The sequence below is a fragment of the Chiroxiphia lanceolata genome, chromosome 6 (assembly GCF_009829145.1).
Source record: "Chiroxiphia lanceolata isolate bChiLan1 chromosome 6, bChiLan1.pri, whole genome shotgun sequence".
Taxonomy (NCBI): Eukaryota; Metazoa; Chordata; class Aves; order Passeriformes; family Pipridae; genus Chiroxiphia; species Chiroxiphia lanceolata.
The window spans coordinates 2,052,887-2,066,153 of record NC_045642.1 but is presented as its reverse complement, the minus strand read 5'-3'; the positions used below and the strand labels follow the sequence as shown (position 1 = coordinate 2,066,153).

General features: G+C 45.2%; 1 protein-coding gene across 1 annotated transcript; it reads right to left on the bottom strand.

Moving 5' to 3' along the window:
- Positions 1-4,106: 4,106 nt before the first annotated feature.
- Positions 4,107-9,133, bottom strand: FGF19 (fibroblast growth factor 19). The gene is made up of 3 exons (XM_032690226.1): positions 8,911-9,133; positions 8,725-8,828; positions 4,107-5,681 (listed from the first exon to the last, which is right to left on the bottom strand). The coding sequence occupies exons 1-3, from the start codon at positions 9,131-9,133 to the stop codon at positions 5,349-5,351; spliced, it is 660 nt and encodes a 219-aa protein (XP_032546117.1). The 3' UTR covers positions 4,107-5,348.
- Positions 9,134-13,267: the final 4,134 nt, after the last annotated feature.

The window sequence follows — 13,267 nt, the reverse complement described above, 5'->3', positions numbered from 1 at the left end:
CTCCTTGGCCCCGCACGGGACCGTCCCCAAAAGCTACAGTCAAATATTACCTTATATATTATTTGTGCCAGTCGTTCAATTTATACACCCAATTTTCATTTAACTGTTTAATAACTAGTATTCTCTCATTACTGAATGTCACATGCCAGTCTTTGGCATTGGCAGTAGCCTCTAATTAGACTAAAGTAGCCTTTAATCACTGCGGTCGTGGAAACCGCGCATCCCGGGATATTGGCACAGCACAGCAGAGCAGTCCAGCTGTCAAACGTGATGGTAGGGGGGAAAAAGTGGAAGTAATAGGCATTTGCAAACCAAAGCACGTGGGTGATGATCACAATATGTATGTAGACAAAAACATGATGACTAAGGTAAGTGTACTATGTAAGGACACACTTCAGAAGTGAACTCACAGCTGACCACCCCGACCACTCTTCAGCTTAGAGCCATATGATTATATAGAGGGGGGATAGAGCTTCCACTGGACAGGCTTTCATTTACACAGATCAAAGAGCAAATCCAAACTATGCCCTGTATTTATTACCTTGGGGTCTCTTCAGTAGAAAGCACAGCACCACATGGACTGTTTTGAGGTGTGCAGGCATTTGTAGTTCTACCCCGTTCCCGAGAGTGTTGTCGAAATGCTTCCTTAGCTCTGTCAGGCTCGGTGCTGTGCCCACTGCCCTGGGGAGCCTGTTCCAGTGTCCGACCACCCTTTCCCTGATATCCAACCTAAACCTCCCCTGGCACAACTTCAAGCCATTCCCTCCAGTCCCATCACTGGCCGCAGAACGATGGAACATGCGCATCTCTCTCACAACATATTGACATCTCTGATTTTTGTCTGCTTTTGATGCCTGAAATTCCTCTCTGTGAGGGCAGGGAGGTGCTGGTACAGGTTGCCCAGTGAAAAAGTGCCACAGCCCTCGACTTCACATACAAGCTTTGACATCACTTTGCAGTAACACTGCCCAGCTTTAGTGACCACAGATGACCCAAACCTGGCTGAGAAACTTCATTTGAGAGCCTTCTGCTGCCATTAAGCTATTGCCCAGAGGAACTGTGGCTGTCCCATCCCTGGAAGTGTTCAGTTTAGACAGGGCTCGGAGCAACCTGGTCTAGTGGGAGATGTCCCTGCCCATGGAAGGGGGGCTGGAATGAGATGATCATTCAGTTCCCTTCCAATCTAACCTATGATTCTAAAATGTAAATATTTTTGTTTGTAAATACCCAACCCAAACTGCCATCTGCCATGTGCCATTTTAGGCTGCTCTGTTACAACTCTTATTTATTATTACAGATCAACACTGGTCGAAGGAAACACTTATAGCTATTTATAAGTATATATTTTAATGCTGATTTATGTTGTTGTTTTCTAAATACTTGATGAAAATGTGTCTCTGGACACACCACAGTATTCTACCAGTCTGCCAGAGTCTGTTCTCTTCCAAATGAGACACAGGAGGGCAGAGGACTTGAAAAGTCAACTTCAAAATCCAGAGGTCGATATACAACTTCCCTAAAACTTCATTAGAGTGAAAATAAAGTCATGCTACTAAAGGTTTAGCTAAGCAGGTGCAGAAATCACAGTTCATTAGAAGTTCTTCATCACAGCAGGCAATGCTGATTCATAAAGAGCAGCTGTCCAGCTTGTTTTTGGCATTAAAGTGTAGATGTGACTGGATCTCACGTGAGATCACTGAAGGTTTGCCAGGTGTTAACACCAACCTGCTCTACAACCAGACATTCACATACTGGTCACTGATGGCTGTGGAAATATAAGGTGTTCTTGAGGGTTTCCTCTTAGCTAACTGCTAAAATTTAAATGTTGCTTTGGAAATTAATGAAAAATATCAATTCTTTGATCTCAGTACATTGTGGGACTGATGAAAAACACTGAAAATATAACAATGTCCTGGCAAGAAGACTGCAAGACACCAGCTTCATTTGGGGGCATCCTTACATGCCTTAAGTGATCAGTCTCATCCAACACAGCTCCTGATAAACTTGCTGTGTCCCTAAACTGCCACAAATTCACCCCAAAATCAGAATCCTAATGATGCCCTTTTTGCACTTCCATTCACTTCCAAGGGAAATGTGTTTCTGCATTCACTGCTGCCCGAGGAGGGTTGGTTTATGTATATCTTAGAGGAAAGAGAGAACACTTATTTAATTTATCATGTTGTATTCCAAACTGTACACTGGCAGAGCAGAAAGAGTGGCCCCAAATTTTCCACCAACAGGATTTCAGCGCTTTGAGCAGAGGTAAAGTGGACGTTGTGACTCTTGAATAAAGGATTTATAGGTTTTTTTTACACTTCCTCCAAGTGGAAATGAAGATGCCCAGTATCTCCTCCCCTACAGCCTTCCCACTGCTCTAACAACTCGTATTTGCACATCATAGCTTCCAGCTGAGACTTCACAAGGAGACATTTGACACCTGACCTTTAAAAAAAACCCCTTTGGGGCTGTAAAATGTACTGTTGCAAATGAAAGCACCGCAGCTGTCCTACTGTCTTTGAGAAACTATGATCGACCAGGACCTACACTGGAACGTGGTGGTGCTGTTTACATTCCCACAGATCCAAAGGCAGTGGTTTGTCTGGAGGTTTTGCACACCGAGTTCCTGACCCAGTCAGGTGTCAGATGGTAGGGAAAGCATTTTCCAGCAATCCTCCCACCTCAAGCTGTGATCTTGTCAGATTTTATAAGCAAAGCAGCCAGGTTTGGTCAGAGCTTGGATGGGAAAACTCCAAGGAAAGCCGAAGTGCTCCAGGAAGTGGTGTGGGTAATTCAGCCCTTGGCATTCTTCCCTCTGTCTGAATAAATATTGAACCAACCATGCTGTTGTAGTGAGAAGCACTGTGCTGCTGGTGGAAGATGTTAAGCCAAAGGTGTCAGCAAATAGTCACCAGAGAGCTCAAGATGCTCTCTGTTTGCAAATTTAAGGTTGTTTGTCTTTGCACCCTTGAGCAATATTCATAATGTTATATCTACTTAAGAATCTCTCACTGGTGAAATTATACAGTATACTCTCTTAATTCCTATATTTCCCATCAAATCTGTGCAATTTTTTTTTTAGCAGAATAATAAAAGCGGAATTTTTTGTTGACCAAACTTTATAAGTTCATATATACTTTATTTTGTTTTCTGGGTTTTTTCTTTTTTTTTTTTTTTCAAAAAAAAAGGCTTGAAAGGTATCTAATGTTCAATCAAAACTGGAAGTGAAACACAGAAAAACAGAATGCCCCAAATCTGAAAACTTTTGGAACAAAACAACTGAAAATCAGGGGTAGGTCTCCTGATATATGAGGAGTGGGAACCATCCGGATGTGTGGCAGTGGCTCAGCAAAAAGGGGAATGGGAAACACCACGGGAGATGTTTGCCAGCCAAGAAACTTGCAGTTCCTGTGACTCACAGCATCTCCAAACAGAAGCATTCAGTCTCTTTTCCTGACAGAAACCAACAACTGTTACAGGCAAAAATAACCAGTTTTCTCCCCGTTTGCACTGGCGAGTGCTGTTCCCAGTTTTAAGAGGGAGCAGCCTTCCATCCCCGGGATTTTTTTGACAAGCACTGAAACAGGCTGCTCGTGGAAGTGGTTGAGTCCCCACCCCTGGAGGAATTTAAAAGACCCGTGGATGTGGCACTCGGGGACGTGGTTTAGTGGTGGCCTTGGCAGTGCTGCCTAACTTTGGGAAAAGCCCTTTGTCTCTCCATGCCCTTGTCTCTTGTGCCTCAAGCACCTTCCCAAGGGATTCCAGCTTCACGTGGCTGCTGCAAAGAACAGACACCACAGTTTGCTGAACCTCTTTGAAGTCTCTGGACCGAGGGGATGACAAAAGAGTCAGCAAGATTTCAGTGTTGAAGATGATTTTCTTTTTTTTTTTCCTTTATTGCAAATGTACACAATACAGCTACTGACAATGCACAGAAATTTTAAAAGCTACCGTCTGCTAAAATTTCACGATTACCAAACTTCACGAGATTTGTTACGACTAGAAAACTCACTTTCAGGAGTATATAAATAGAATCTTGAGCATAAATAACAGTAACAAAATAAACAGACGTATGAATTCAATAAATTAATTATAAATATTGCATTGGCAATGAAGTGCTAGGTCAGAAGAACACCAGTATTTCCAGAAGAGCTCTTTTTTTTTTTTTCCTACAGAAATCTCTAATAAATGAACCTTTGGAAAGAAGGAACCTTTGGAAACATCTTCTAACTTTTTGGGGCTTTTTCTTTCGTTTCACCCTGGTCATTCCTTCGCCTCAAAGGGAGAACAGAACTGAAGACATCAGACATCTGTGTCTTGGCCATGAGATATTCAGAACCCATTCCTGCAGTTTCATGGCAGGCGCAGCATTTAAGTCACTAAACTGTCTCTCCACAGATTCCCAGGGATGCTCAATCAAGCCTGGAAGTGACTTGAAAGAATTGGTGATAGTTAAAGGTTAAGCACAGAAGCCTATTTTGCAGTTGATTTGACCTATACATTATCCTTCTCCAGTGTTCTTCTCCGTTTGCTAACGACATACATGCTTATATACAACAGAATCTTAATTGAAACACTAATTTGAACTGCTCATTCCCTACCTGATGAACACAAATGTTAGTTCTGTGCACTCTTCCCTCCAACCACACATTGAATTCTCACTAATTTTAATGAGAACTCTATGCTGGATGATGCTGATGACACAGAGAACTTAAATTAGCCTACAAAAGAAATCAAAGATTGAGTTTTCCAAACTACCCTTTAGCAATAAGGGAAGGAAGAAATTTTTCCCCTTTCTTCCCTTATTTCCTAAGGGAAGAAAAAGCACAATATACAAGCAGATTTGGGTTTTTTTTCGGGAGTATGCTTTCAATAGAAAGTTTTTCCCAGAATGCTGTCAGCAGCCTTTCAAGAAACACCCTTAATTCCAGTTCATATAATTGCATCTGCTAGGTTTTCCTTAATTGAGTTTTGTTCCAAATGTTTGTCTTTAAGGTCTCTGAGGAGGAAAAAGTTTTCTGCATTTGCTCCTATGAGCAGAAATAACAGGGGAACATATGTGGAAATGAAGTTGCTGTAGAAAAATTACAGTTATTTTATCATCGCCATGGTAATGGAGGAATTCTGGTGAAGCTGCTAAGCTTTTCCCATTTAACCCTTCTTTTCCAAACAAAACTATGGATAGGCAATTCTTTAGGCTACAGAACAGCCTCTTGGCACTCAGCTCTCACAGGTACAACACATTGCAAGGAAAAGGCTGGCCCCATACAAAGAAGTTCCAAACATTACTACATGAAACGCTAAAAAAAGTACTCTGCAACATTTCTCTAAAAACCTGTGTGTGATCAGAGTCATTTCTGAAAGCTGGGGCTCTTCACCGGGGACAGTTTGGAGCTGATGCCGAAGGGGTCCATGCTGTCCGTTTCCAGAGGCGAGGAATACACCTCTGGCTCAAAGGCCTGGCTGTAATCACCGTATTCCCCAAAGTCTGTGGACTCCATGGGCACAGTGTTGATCATTGGTAAGAAATGAGACAGTGGGAGAAAATCTTTTCCCTTGAACTGTTGTCTTTGCTTGGCGCTACTCAAGGACACCGATATTCCGTATTTTTTGGACCTGTACACGTTGTAGCCGTCTGGGCGGATCTCCTCCTCAAAGGAACAGTCCTCAGTGGAATACCTGAGCTGAACAGCAAGGAGTAAAGAGGATTACAAATACGCCCACCAGTCTCATTGTACTCAATCACAATGTAAATTTTTGGTGCAACCTCTGCTCTCAGAGGGACTGTCCCTCTGGCTTGTCCCGAGTGTCCCAAATTGGTGCACCTTGCAGGCCCCACTGGATCCATGCTGGTGAGCTGATATCTGCATGGTCCTTTCAACTCAAATATTCCATTCTATTCTACTCTGTTCTATTCTATTCTACTAGAGATCCCCACTTTGCACGTACAATGCAGTTTGAGTGACAAGAGCAATTAAAAGACCTAATCCGGAACTCCTGAAGTTATTGCACGTCCATCACATTAAATAAGCCATGAATCCTGGGTGTGTGCTTCTCCACAGATACCACACTTAGCCTGTCCTGAGCACTGGGAAAAGGAATCTCAGATTAACTAATCTCTAGATTAACTGTCCTTAATCGCTGATGATATTTAACTGCAATCATGAGACCTAATCCAACAATCCTCAGGTATAGAACTCCAGCTCTGTTAGAGATTTGCCTGTGTAAGGGTTTCAGGATCAGGTCTGTAGAAAGGCAGCGTGGCCAATCAGTAAAACAATGCTAGAAGGTGATTGGCCTTTTTTTTTCTCACTCAGAATTTACTGTAATTACAAAAGACTCATTTACAAAGTGTTATTTTCGCATTACAGCGAGAACTGTCAGATTAACAGCAGCACGAGTTAAGATTTTGTACAGAAGAACGTATTTTCTTAGGCATGAATTTGTAGAATTACATTTTCAATAGCCTGTGCAGATATTATATATCTGTAATACATATATAAAAATAAGATATAATAAACATGTATTAGGATTTTGCATCAGCAGGTCAGATCTCTCCAGATCCTTACACAAGCACTGCATTTCTTACAGCTCTGGTGCTATTCCAGGGTCAGCCACTGCAGGTGATTGAACTTGTGGTCAATAAAAGAGAATTGCTGATTATGTCTGTCTGCAGTGATAGAAGTGTCCTTACATGAATGTTCTGTCTGTCTGAATAGAGAGCATGCTTGATACTTTCAGGTCTTTCCCAAACACCCTCAGTAATATGGAGTAAAGGTAAGCACGTGCATTTGGTTGTCTTTTAAAAACATTTTTCAAACAAATTCAGTAATTTTGAAAAATATGTTTTCTCCAAATAAAATTATACAATGTTTATCCTTCTACACACAATATATCTTAGAAATGTGTGTATACAACCCAGATTTATGGCTGAGTTGTTAGCTGCCTTTATTTCTGTGAATGCTCAGCCTCACTGACAAGGATGATGAAATAAAAGAGCTTCTTGCTCAAGAAGTACACATTACAGACGACAGATATTGATTGAGCCCCCATGTCTCAACTATGTAATTCCCTCCTCATTTCATTGCCATTGTCTCTAGTGTACTTCTTAAACAAGTACCAAACACACTTCAAGTAATTCCAGATCTTTTTTTTTTTTACAGCAGGCTTTTATAGAATGTCGGTATATTCGGCAGGTGCACCATTTCCCCTAAACTGACTGACTGCAGCACGAAGCACGTTCCAAAAAGTCAACCCTAGTCATCAGTTTTCCAGTGTTCAAAAAGGGCATGTTTCAGGAGTGCAGGTTCAGTCCCCAGACACCGAGTTTGCCCTTTCGTTCTTACACTCCTGAGCTGATAAGGAAAAGAATTGCCTGCAGAGTGCCTGGCTGGGCTGTGAGCACAGAGGTGACAGCAGGTGTCCACAACATATAGAATGTGACAGCATGGCTGTGTGCTGCTGTATTTTCAGGGGAAAAAAAACAAACAAACGACCTGCATTTAATACTCTTACACCACAAAAAGCACTTTCAGTCAAGGTATAATATATGCCTTCCAAAGGGTGTTATAGGAAAGCTATTTTAAAAATTCTGTGTTTATAAAGTCCAGCTGCAGCTCCAATGGGAGCAGGACCCAGGCTCTGCTTTGTTTTCATGGATTATTTTGTTTTGGATATACATTAAAACATTAAGCTAATAATTGACCTACCATATCATCTGAACCCGTGCACCTTATCACGGCATCGATTGATTTGAGCCTCAGAAAAGCAAGGAAATTAAGGAAGAAAGGCTCAATTCTATGTTATATCCACATCCAGAAACATCAGTATTGCTCTTATTAAAGATACTGAGGGTTTGGAGAATGGACCAAGCCCTTGCCTGATGGAAATCAGCAGAAATTTTGCTGGAGTAATCAAAGCAGAATCAAGCTGTATCTTTACCGTGGCACGATGAAAAGCCATTGCTCTCTGAAACTCCAGCTTCTGTACAGACCGAATGTGAACCTTAACCTTCAAATTCTAGAGTTGGCAACATACCCATCTGGCTTTAAAAACGAGTTCATATCCATGACTGGTTGATATACTTAGTGACAAAGCATGACCTATGGTGTCAGTGGGTCACTTAACCCCTCAACCTCTTGGAGCCCCACAGGTGCAGTGTTACAGCAGGGCAGAAACGAGGCGGTGGCAAAGCATCCCTTTCCCCTCTCGAAATCCTTTTTCACTTTGGAGCTACCTAAGATATGGCAAGTCCGTGCTCCCGGGGCTTGTATGCCTGGCAGCCAGCTGCCAAAGGAGTAATCCTGGGGTTTTTTTCGGAATACCTGACCTGAACAGCGAGAAATTATTCCTATTCCAAGGCACGACTTCATCTATTTCTGCAGCGGAATCTCAGCCTCCCACTGATGAGGCTTTTTAAACCTAAACACAGTTTTTCCCCTGGGCTGTGTTTTCGGTATATTTTGGCGGGGGGACATGCAAAACTTTACTTTCTACATGATGTTTCCTTGCTGCCTTCTAATAACCCCCACAGTGAGAAAAATCAGCGGTCCTACCGAGAAAAGGCGGATAAGGGGAGAGGCGGGGGGAAGAGGAGGGCTGATGGACACCTGAAAGCTTTGTCGACCCATTATTAACCGCAAAAAGCACGCGATGCCTTCGGCTTCGCCGGCTGTTTCAGGGTAGAAATCCCCCCGGGGAGAGGAGACTCGTGAGAAAGGCGCTCACCTGCCCGTGCAGCCGCCCCGTCTCGTCCATGCAGAGGTACCGGGAGCTCCGCACGCCCTTGATGGCCACGGTGCGCACGGCCACGGCTCGGATCTCCAGCAGACCTGGCGAGAGAGGCACAGCGGCGTTAACCCCGCGGAACCCCGTCCCGTCCCGTCCCGTCCCGTCCCCATTGCCGGTACTCACTCTGCGGGCTCTGGCTCCCGGCCGCATCCACCCTGCCGTCGCCGCCGATGCGGAGGAAGCAGCTGAAGAGCCCGTGCTTGCTGGCGGTGTAGAGGTGCCGCAGCCGGATGGGTTCCCCCCAGCCGTAGTTGACGTGCGGGCCGGCGTCGGGCAGCGGCAGCGGCACCGCGGCACAGGCGGCGGCGAGACCCAGCAGCGCCAGGGCGGCGGGGGGAGAGCCCATCCCGGGGGCGAGCGGGGAACGGGGAGCGATGGTGATGGGAACGCCGAGACGGTGACGATGGGCTCGGAGAGACGGTGATGGTGGGCTCGGAGAGACGGGGATGGTGGGCGCGGAGAGACGGGGATGGTGGGCGCGGAGAGACGGGGATGGTGGGCTCGGAGAGCCGGGGATGGTGGGCGCGGAGAGACGGGGATGGTGGGCTCGGAGAGCCGGGAATGGTGGGCACGGAGCGGCGGGGATGGAGCGCAGTCCCGGCGCTGCTGCGCTGGCCGCGCCTCGGGGCTGTAGCGTGGGCGAAGCCGCCCCCTCTGGGCCTTTTATAGCTCTCCCGTTATCAGCCCGATCGATCCGGCCGCGTCCAATATAGAGCCCATTTCATAGCGGATCGGTCACTCCCCCCGAAAATATTGATCGGGTGACATCACGTCGCAAGGGGGGACACCCTGAAGTCGCTTCCTCGCCGCCCGCACCTCCGGGCTTTCCGCTCCTTCGAGGCTCTCCGGCCGCGCATCTCCCCGTCGGGCCGGGGCCGGACCTGGACCTCGCAGTCTCGGCTGCAGGTCCCGCAGCCCCTGCCCTGATGTGGGCGCCGGGAAGGGGTCCGGGGGTGGGTGGGCGTGTGTAACATCCCAGCCCACCCAGCGGCGACTGGGGCCAGCTCGGGGTGAGTCTGCCCCGCTCCCCGCCGCGGCTCAGCCCCTGCCTTCGCCCTTGCCCGTCCTGTATTTCCCCTTTTAGAAATAAAAGAGATGTTTCCTAAACCCTTGGGACCACTTCTCCGGGCAGAGGACGAGCGCTGGGGGAGCGGGACCGCCGCTCCCCGTGACCAGCAGCCGGCGGGGCACAGCCTGGTACGGCCAGGTAGGGCCTGGTACGGCCCTGCACGGCTTGGTACGGCCAGGTAGGGCCTCGTACGGCCCTGCACGGCTTGGTACGGCCAGGTACGGGCGGCTCTGGATGTCCCGGAGCTGCTCCGGGCTGTATTGCCGCCCGGCCATCCCTGGCTGTGTCACTAGATGGAGCCTGGCCCCTGGGATGCGGTTGCCTCGCCTCGGGGGAGCCGCTGCCCGGGGGGCTCTCCAGCTCCTATTCGTCCCCACTTCTACAAAGAGATTGGGGGAGAAAGCCACCCCTGCGTGTAGTAAAACTGCATCGCCCGTTCTAAGCTTCAAAAAGGGTTTTTTTCTGTCCGCGGATCTTTTTCCACGTGGGCTTCTCCCAGCGAGTGCCCCAGGAGAGGTGGAAGAAGCAAACACACACATTTTGGGGGTTTCCACCCGTTTTTGCATCCTAGGGAAAGTTTAAGGGGATTGCTGCTGGCTTTTCTGCTGTCCATCCAAACTCAGCATTAAAGGAATTTTCTCGGATCTCCAAATAGAAAATGAGTAATTTCATAAAGACAAAACATCTTTACCCCACAAGACACATTAAATAACAATTCAGCAAGGCATAACCCCATGTCCCCAGCAACTTCCCTGAAACAACAAAGTTTCATTCAGCTTCAGACTGTTTTTATATTTTGCTACTTGTTCATTTTCAGTCTTTTGTCCCTACACTTGCATCTCCTGTAAACACTCACACAAATAGCTTTTCTTGATGAGCAGCCTTAGCTCAGTGAGGGTGTGCACAGAGACAACATCATGCAAAAAAAACCAGAGGCTTGCAGGATGATGTCTTGCACTTATCATCACGTGCAGCTTAAGATGTATTTAACTGAAGTTCAGGACACTGATCAATCAGAGTTTGAATGATCAGGGTCTTGCATCACAAACTCACTGGAACAAGGGATTGTATCTCACCAATCATTTCAAAAGCAACTGCTGCTTTTGATAAGCTTTGGGTGGTTTTGATGGTCAGTTTGAGGCACCCAAAAAGAAGCCCAGTTTTCTCTGCATGGTTGAGGAATAACTAGTAAAGATCAGGACCACTTCTCATTCAGGTGTCTCCTGCTGCATCCTCCAAGTCCTGGGCTGATTTGAGAAATTCGGGCCTTTTATACATCACAGAAGTTCACAATATTATAAGCCCAGTAAATAATACTAAGTCATCCAAGTCCCTAATTCTTTTTTTTCTCTACAGAATTCTGCAATGTTATTACATGACTGCTACAAAGGCAGTTACTGCCCTGCCACCCTGGGCCCCACAGCAGTTGTGCATGTAACTCATCCTGACTACACAGGCATTCTTCAAGGTATCCAGCACCCACCACACACACAGAGGTTATGCTCTGAAATGAATCTGAAAGGCTTTTTTAATTCATTTTGCTGTGCATCTCAGTGAATAGAAGCTGTTTTATGATTACTACTTCTGCTATACTACAGAGTGAATAATAATCATAAGTTTTCATTTTCTTCTTCAAGAAGTCGAACTTCTTTCATGCAGCAAGGAGCTGATGCTTGCAGCTTGTTTATTCACCTCCATGAAGATCAAAAACTGAGGTAGAAAGGACAAATCACTTGCACTGAATGATATTTCAAATCAGTGAAAGAGCTGGCTGTAAAGGAGAATTTCCCCATGATTGATGGAGAGCTTTTAAAAATCAGTTTCATTGTTGCTGTTGTGATGTTACATGGACTGATGTTTAAAGGTTCATGTGTAATCAAATTAAACTTAAAATGGAGCACTTAACCATTTTTTTTGGAGTTGCCTCTCTTGTTAGAGTAAGGTTTCAATCTAAATAATTCGCCCAAGCTCCTCTGTAGTCCCTGACAGAGGTAAGTGCCTGCAAGCTTTTGACTGGACCAAACTATACTATTCCTATCACAAAATAGCTACTGAAGAGATATGGGTTAAATATGCTCTAGAAATGTTCATTTCTTTATTGTCTCTGTAAAAAAAAAGCCTAGATTATTAACTCAGATTCAGCACCTTGTTTTTAGCTGGAGATAAATGGGCTAATGAATGTCCCTGTTTTCAAAAAACAAGAGTTGCAACACGTGATTTTCATTTCAGTTCCTGTGGTGTGTCACTGAACTTTATCATTTATTGGCATCTTTTACCAAAGTTCAATAAAAAGACATGTCTTTGCATGTTCCTACAAATGTATTTGCAGGAAAACAATGTATTTGCAAAACAAATGTATTATAGGGTAAATCACACCATCACTTCCAGTGTTGGACCTGCTCCCTATAGAAACAGAGCTTGCAACAATGAAACCTGGTAGTTTAGGACTTTCTGCTTTTGTGAGGATAGGAAAAACAACCAAAAACCCAGAGGAAAGTCTTACAGATCAAAAATATCTCCTGACCAAAGAGTACACAATTGCAAAAGCATTTTCACCTGTTGTAATGAATCATTTATTTCCACTACACTTTTCAATGTCCCGATGTAATTTCTGTAGAACAGAAAGTTCAGCTTTCTGTAACAATGAAGCTGAAGTGAGTGTGTTTTGGAGGAACATAACTACCTATGTTTAAAAGCCAAACATCCAGAGGTCCTGGAACACGCCAAAAAGATAACAGAGAGCTTCTGCCTCACTGGACAGCAACAACATTGGAATCAACTGAAAGGAAACCAAGGAAGGTGGCCACAAAAAATGGTTAGAAACAGGGCATGAAGCCACTCGTGAGTAGAAGGTGGTCATGGCAGGCTACCTTGTGGTGGAGACCAAAGGAAAAATTACATAGGTGTGTCACTCAAGACTGAGTGAGGGTCAAAATGTGATGAACTAGATGTGTTTGGGATGGAGAGACATTTTCTCAATTATAGAATATCTTCAGAATATAACAGTGAAAGCTTTAGTTGTGTAAGTCGTTGCAGAAAGAGGAAAACATCACGGAAACTTTGAAGATTTTCTGCTTCCTTTGGGGTATCTTTGGGGTCTCCTGCAGATTTAGTAGTAGGGGTTACATGAGTGTGATCCAATGTTACTTTTGAGAAGAGATCTGTAAGTCTTTCCCCCTTTTATCTGAAGTCAGCAGCAGGAGAATGACAGAGGCTGGGAATACTCTGCTGGAAGTAAGGCTCCAGGCAGAGCTGGAGATGTAAGTGCTAATGCCTTTGGTTTCTGATTTCTGCTCTAGTTCCTGCATGTCATCCCAGAAGTGACAGAGAAAAGAAAGGCTTTATTTTACCCGTGGCAGGGGGCCAGCAGGACAGTCCAGCCCTTTCTCTTTCTTCTGGTGGAGAAGAGTA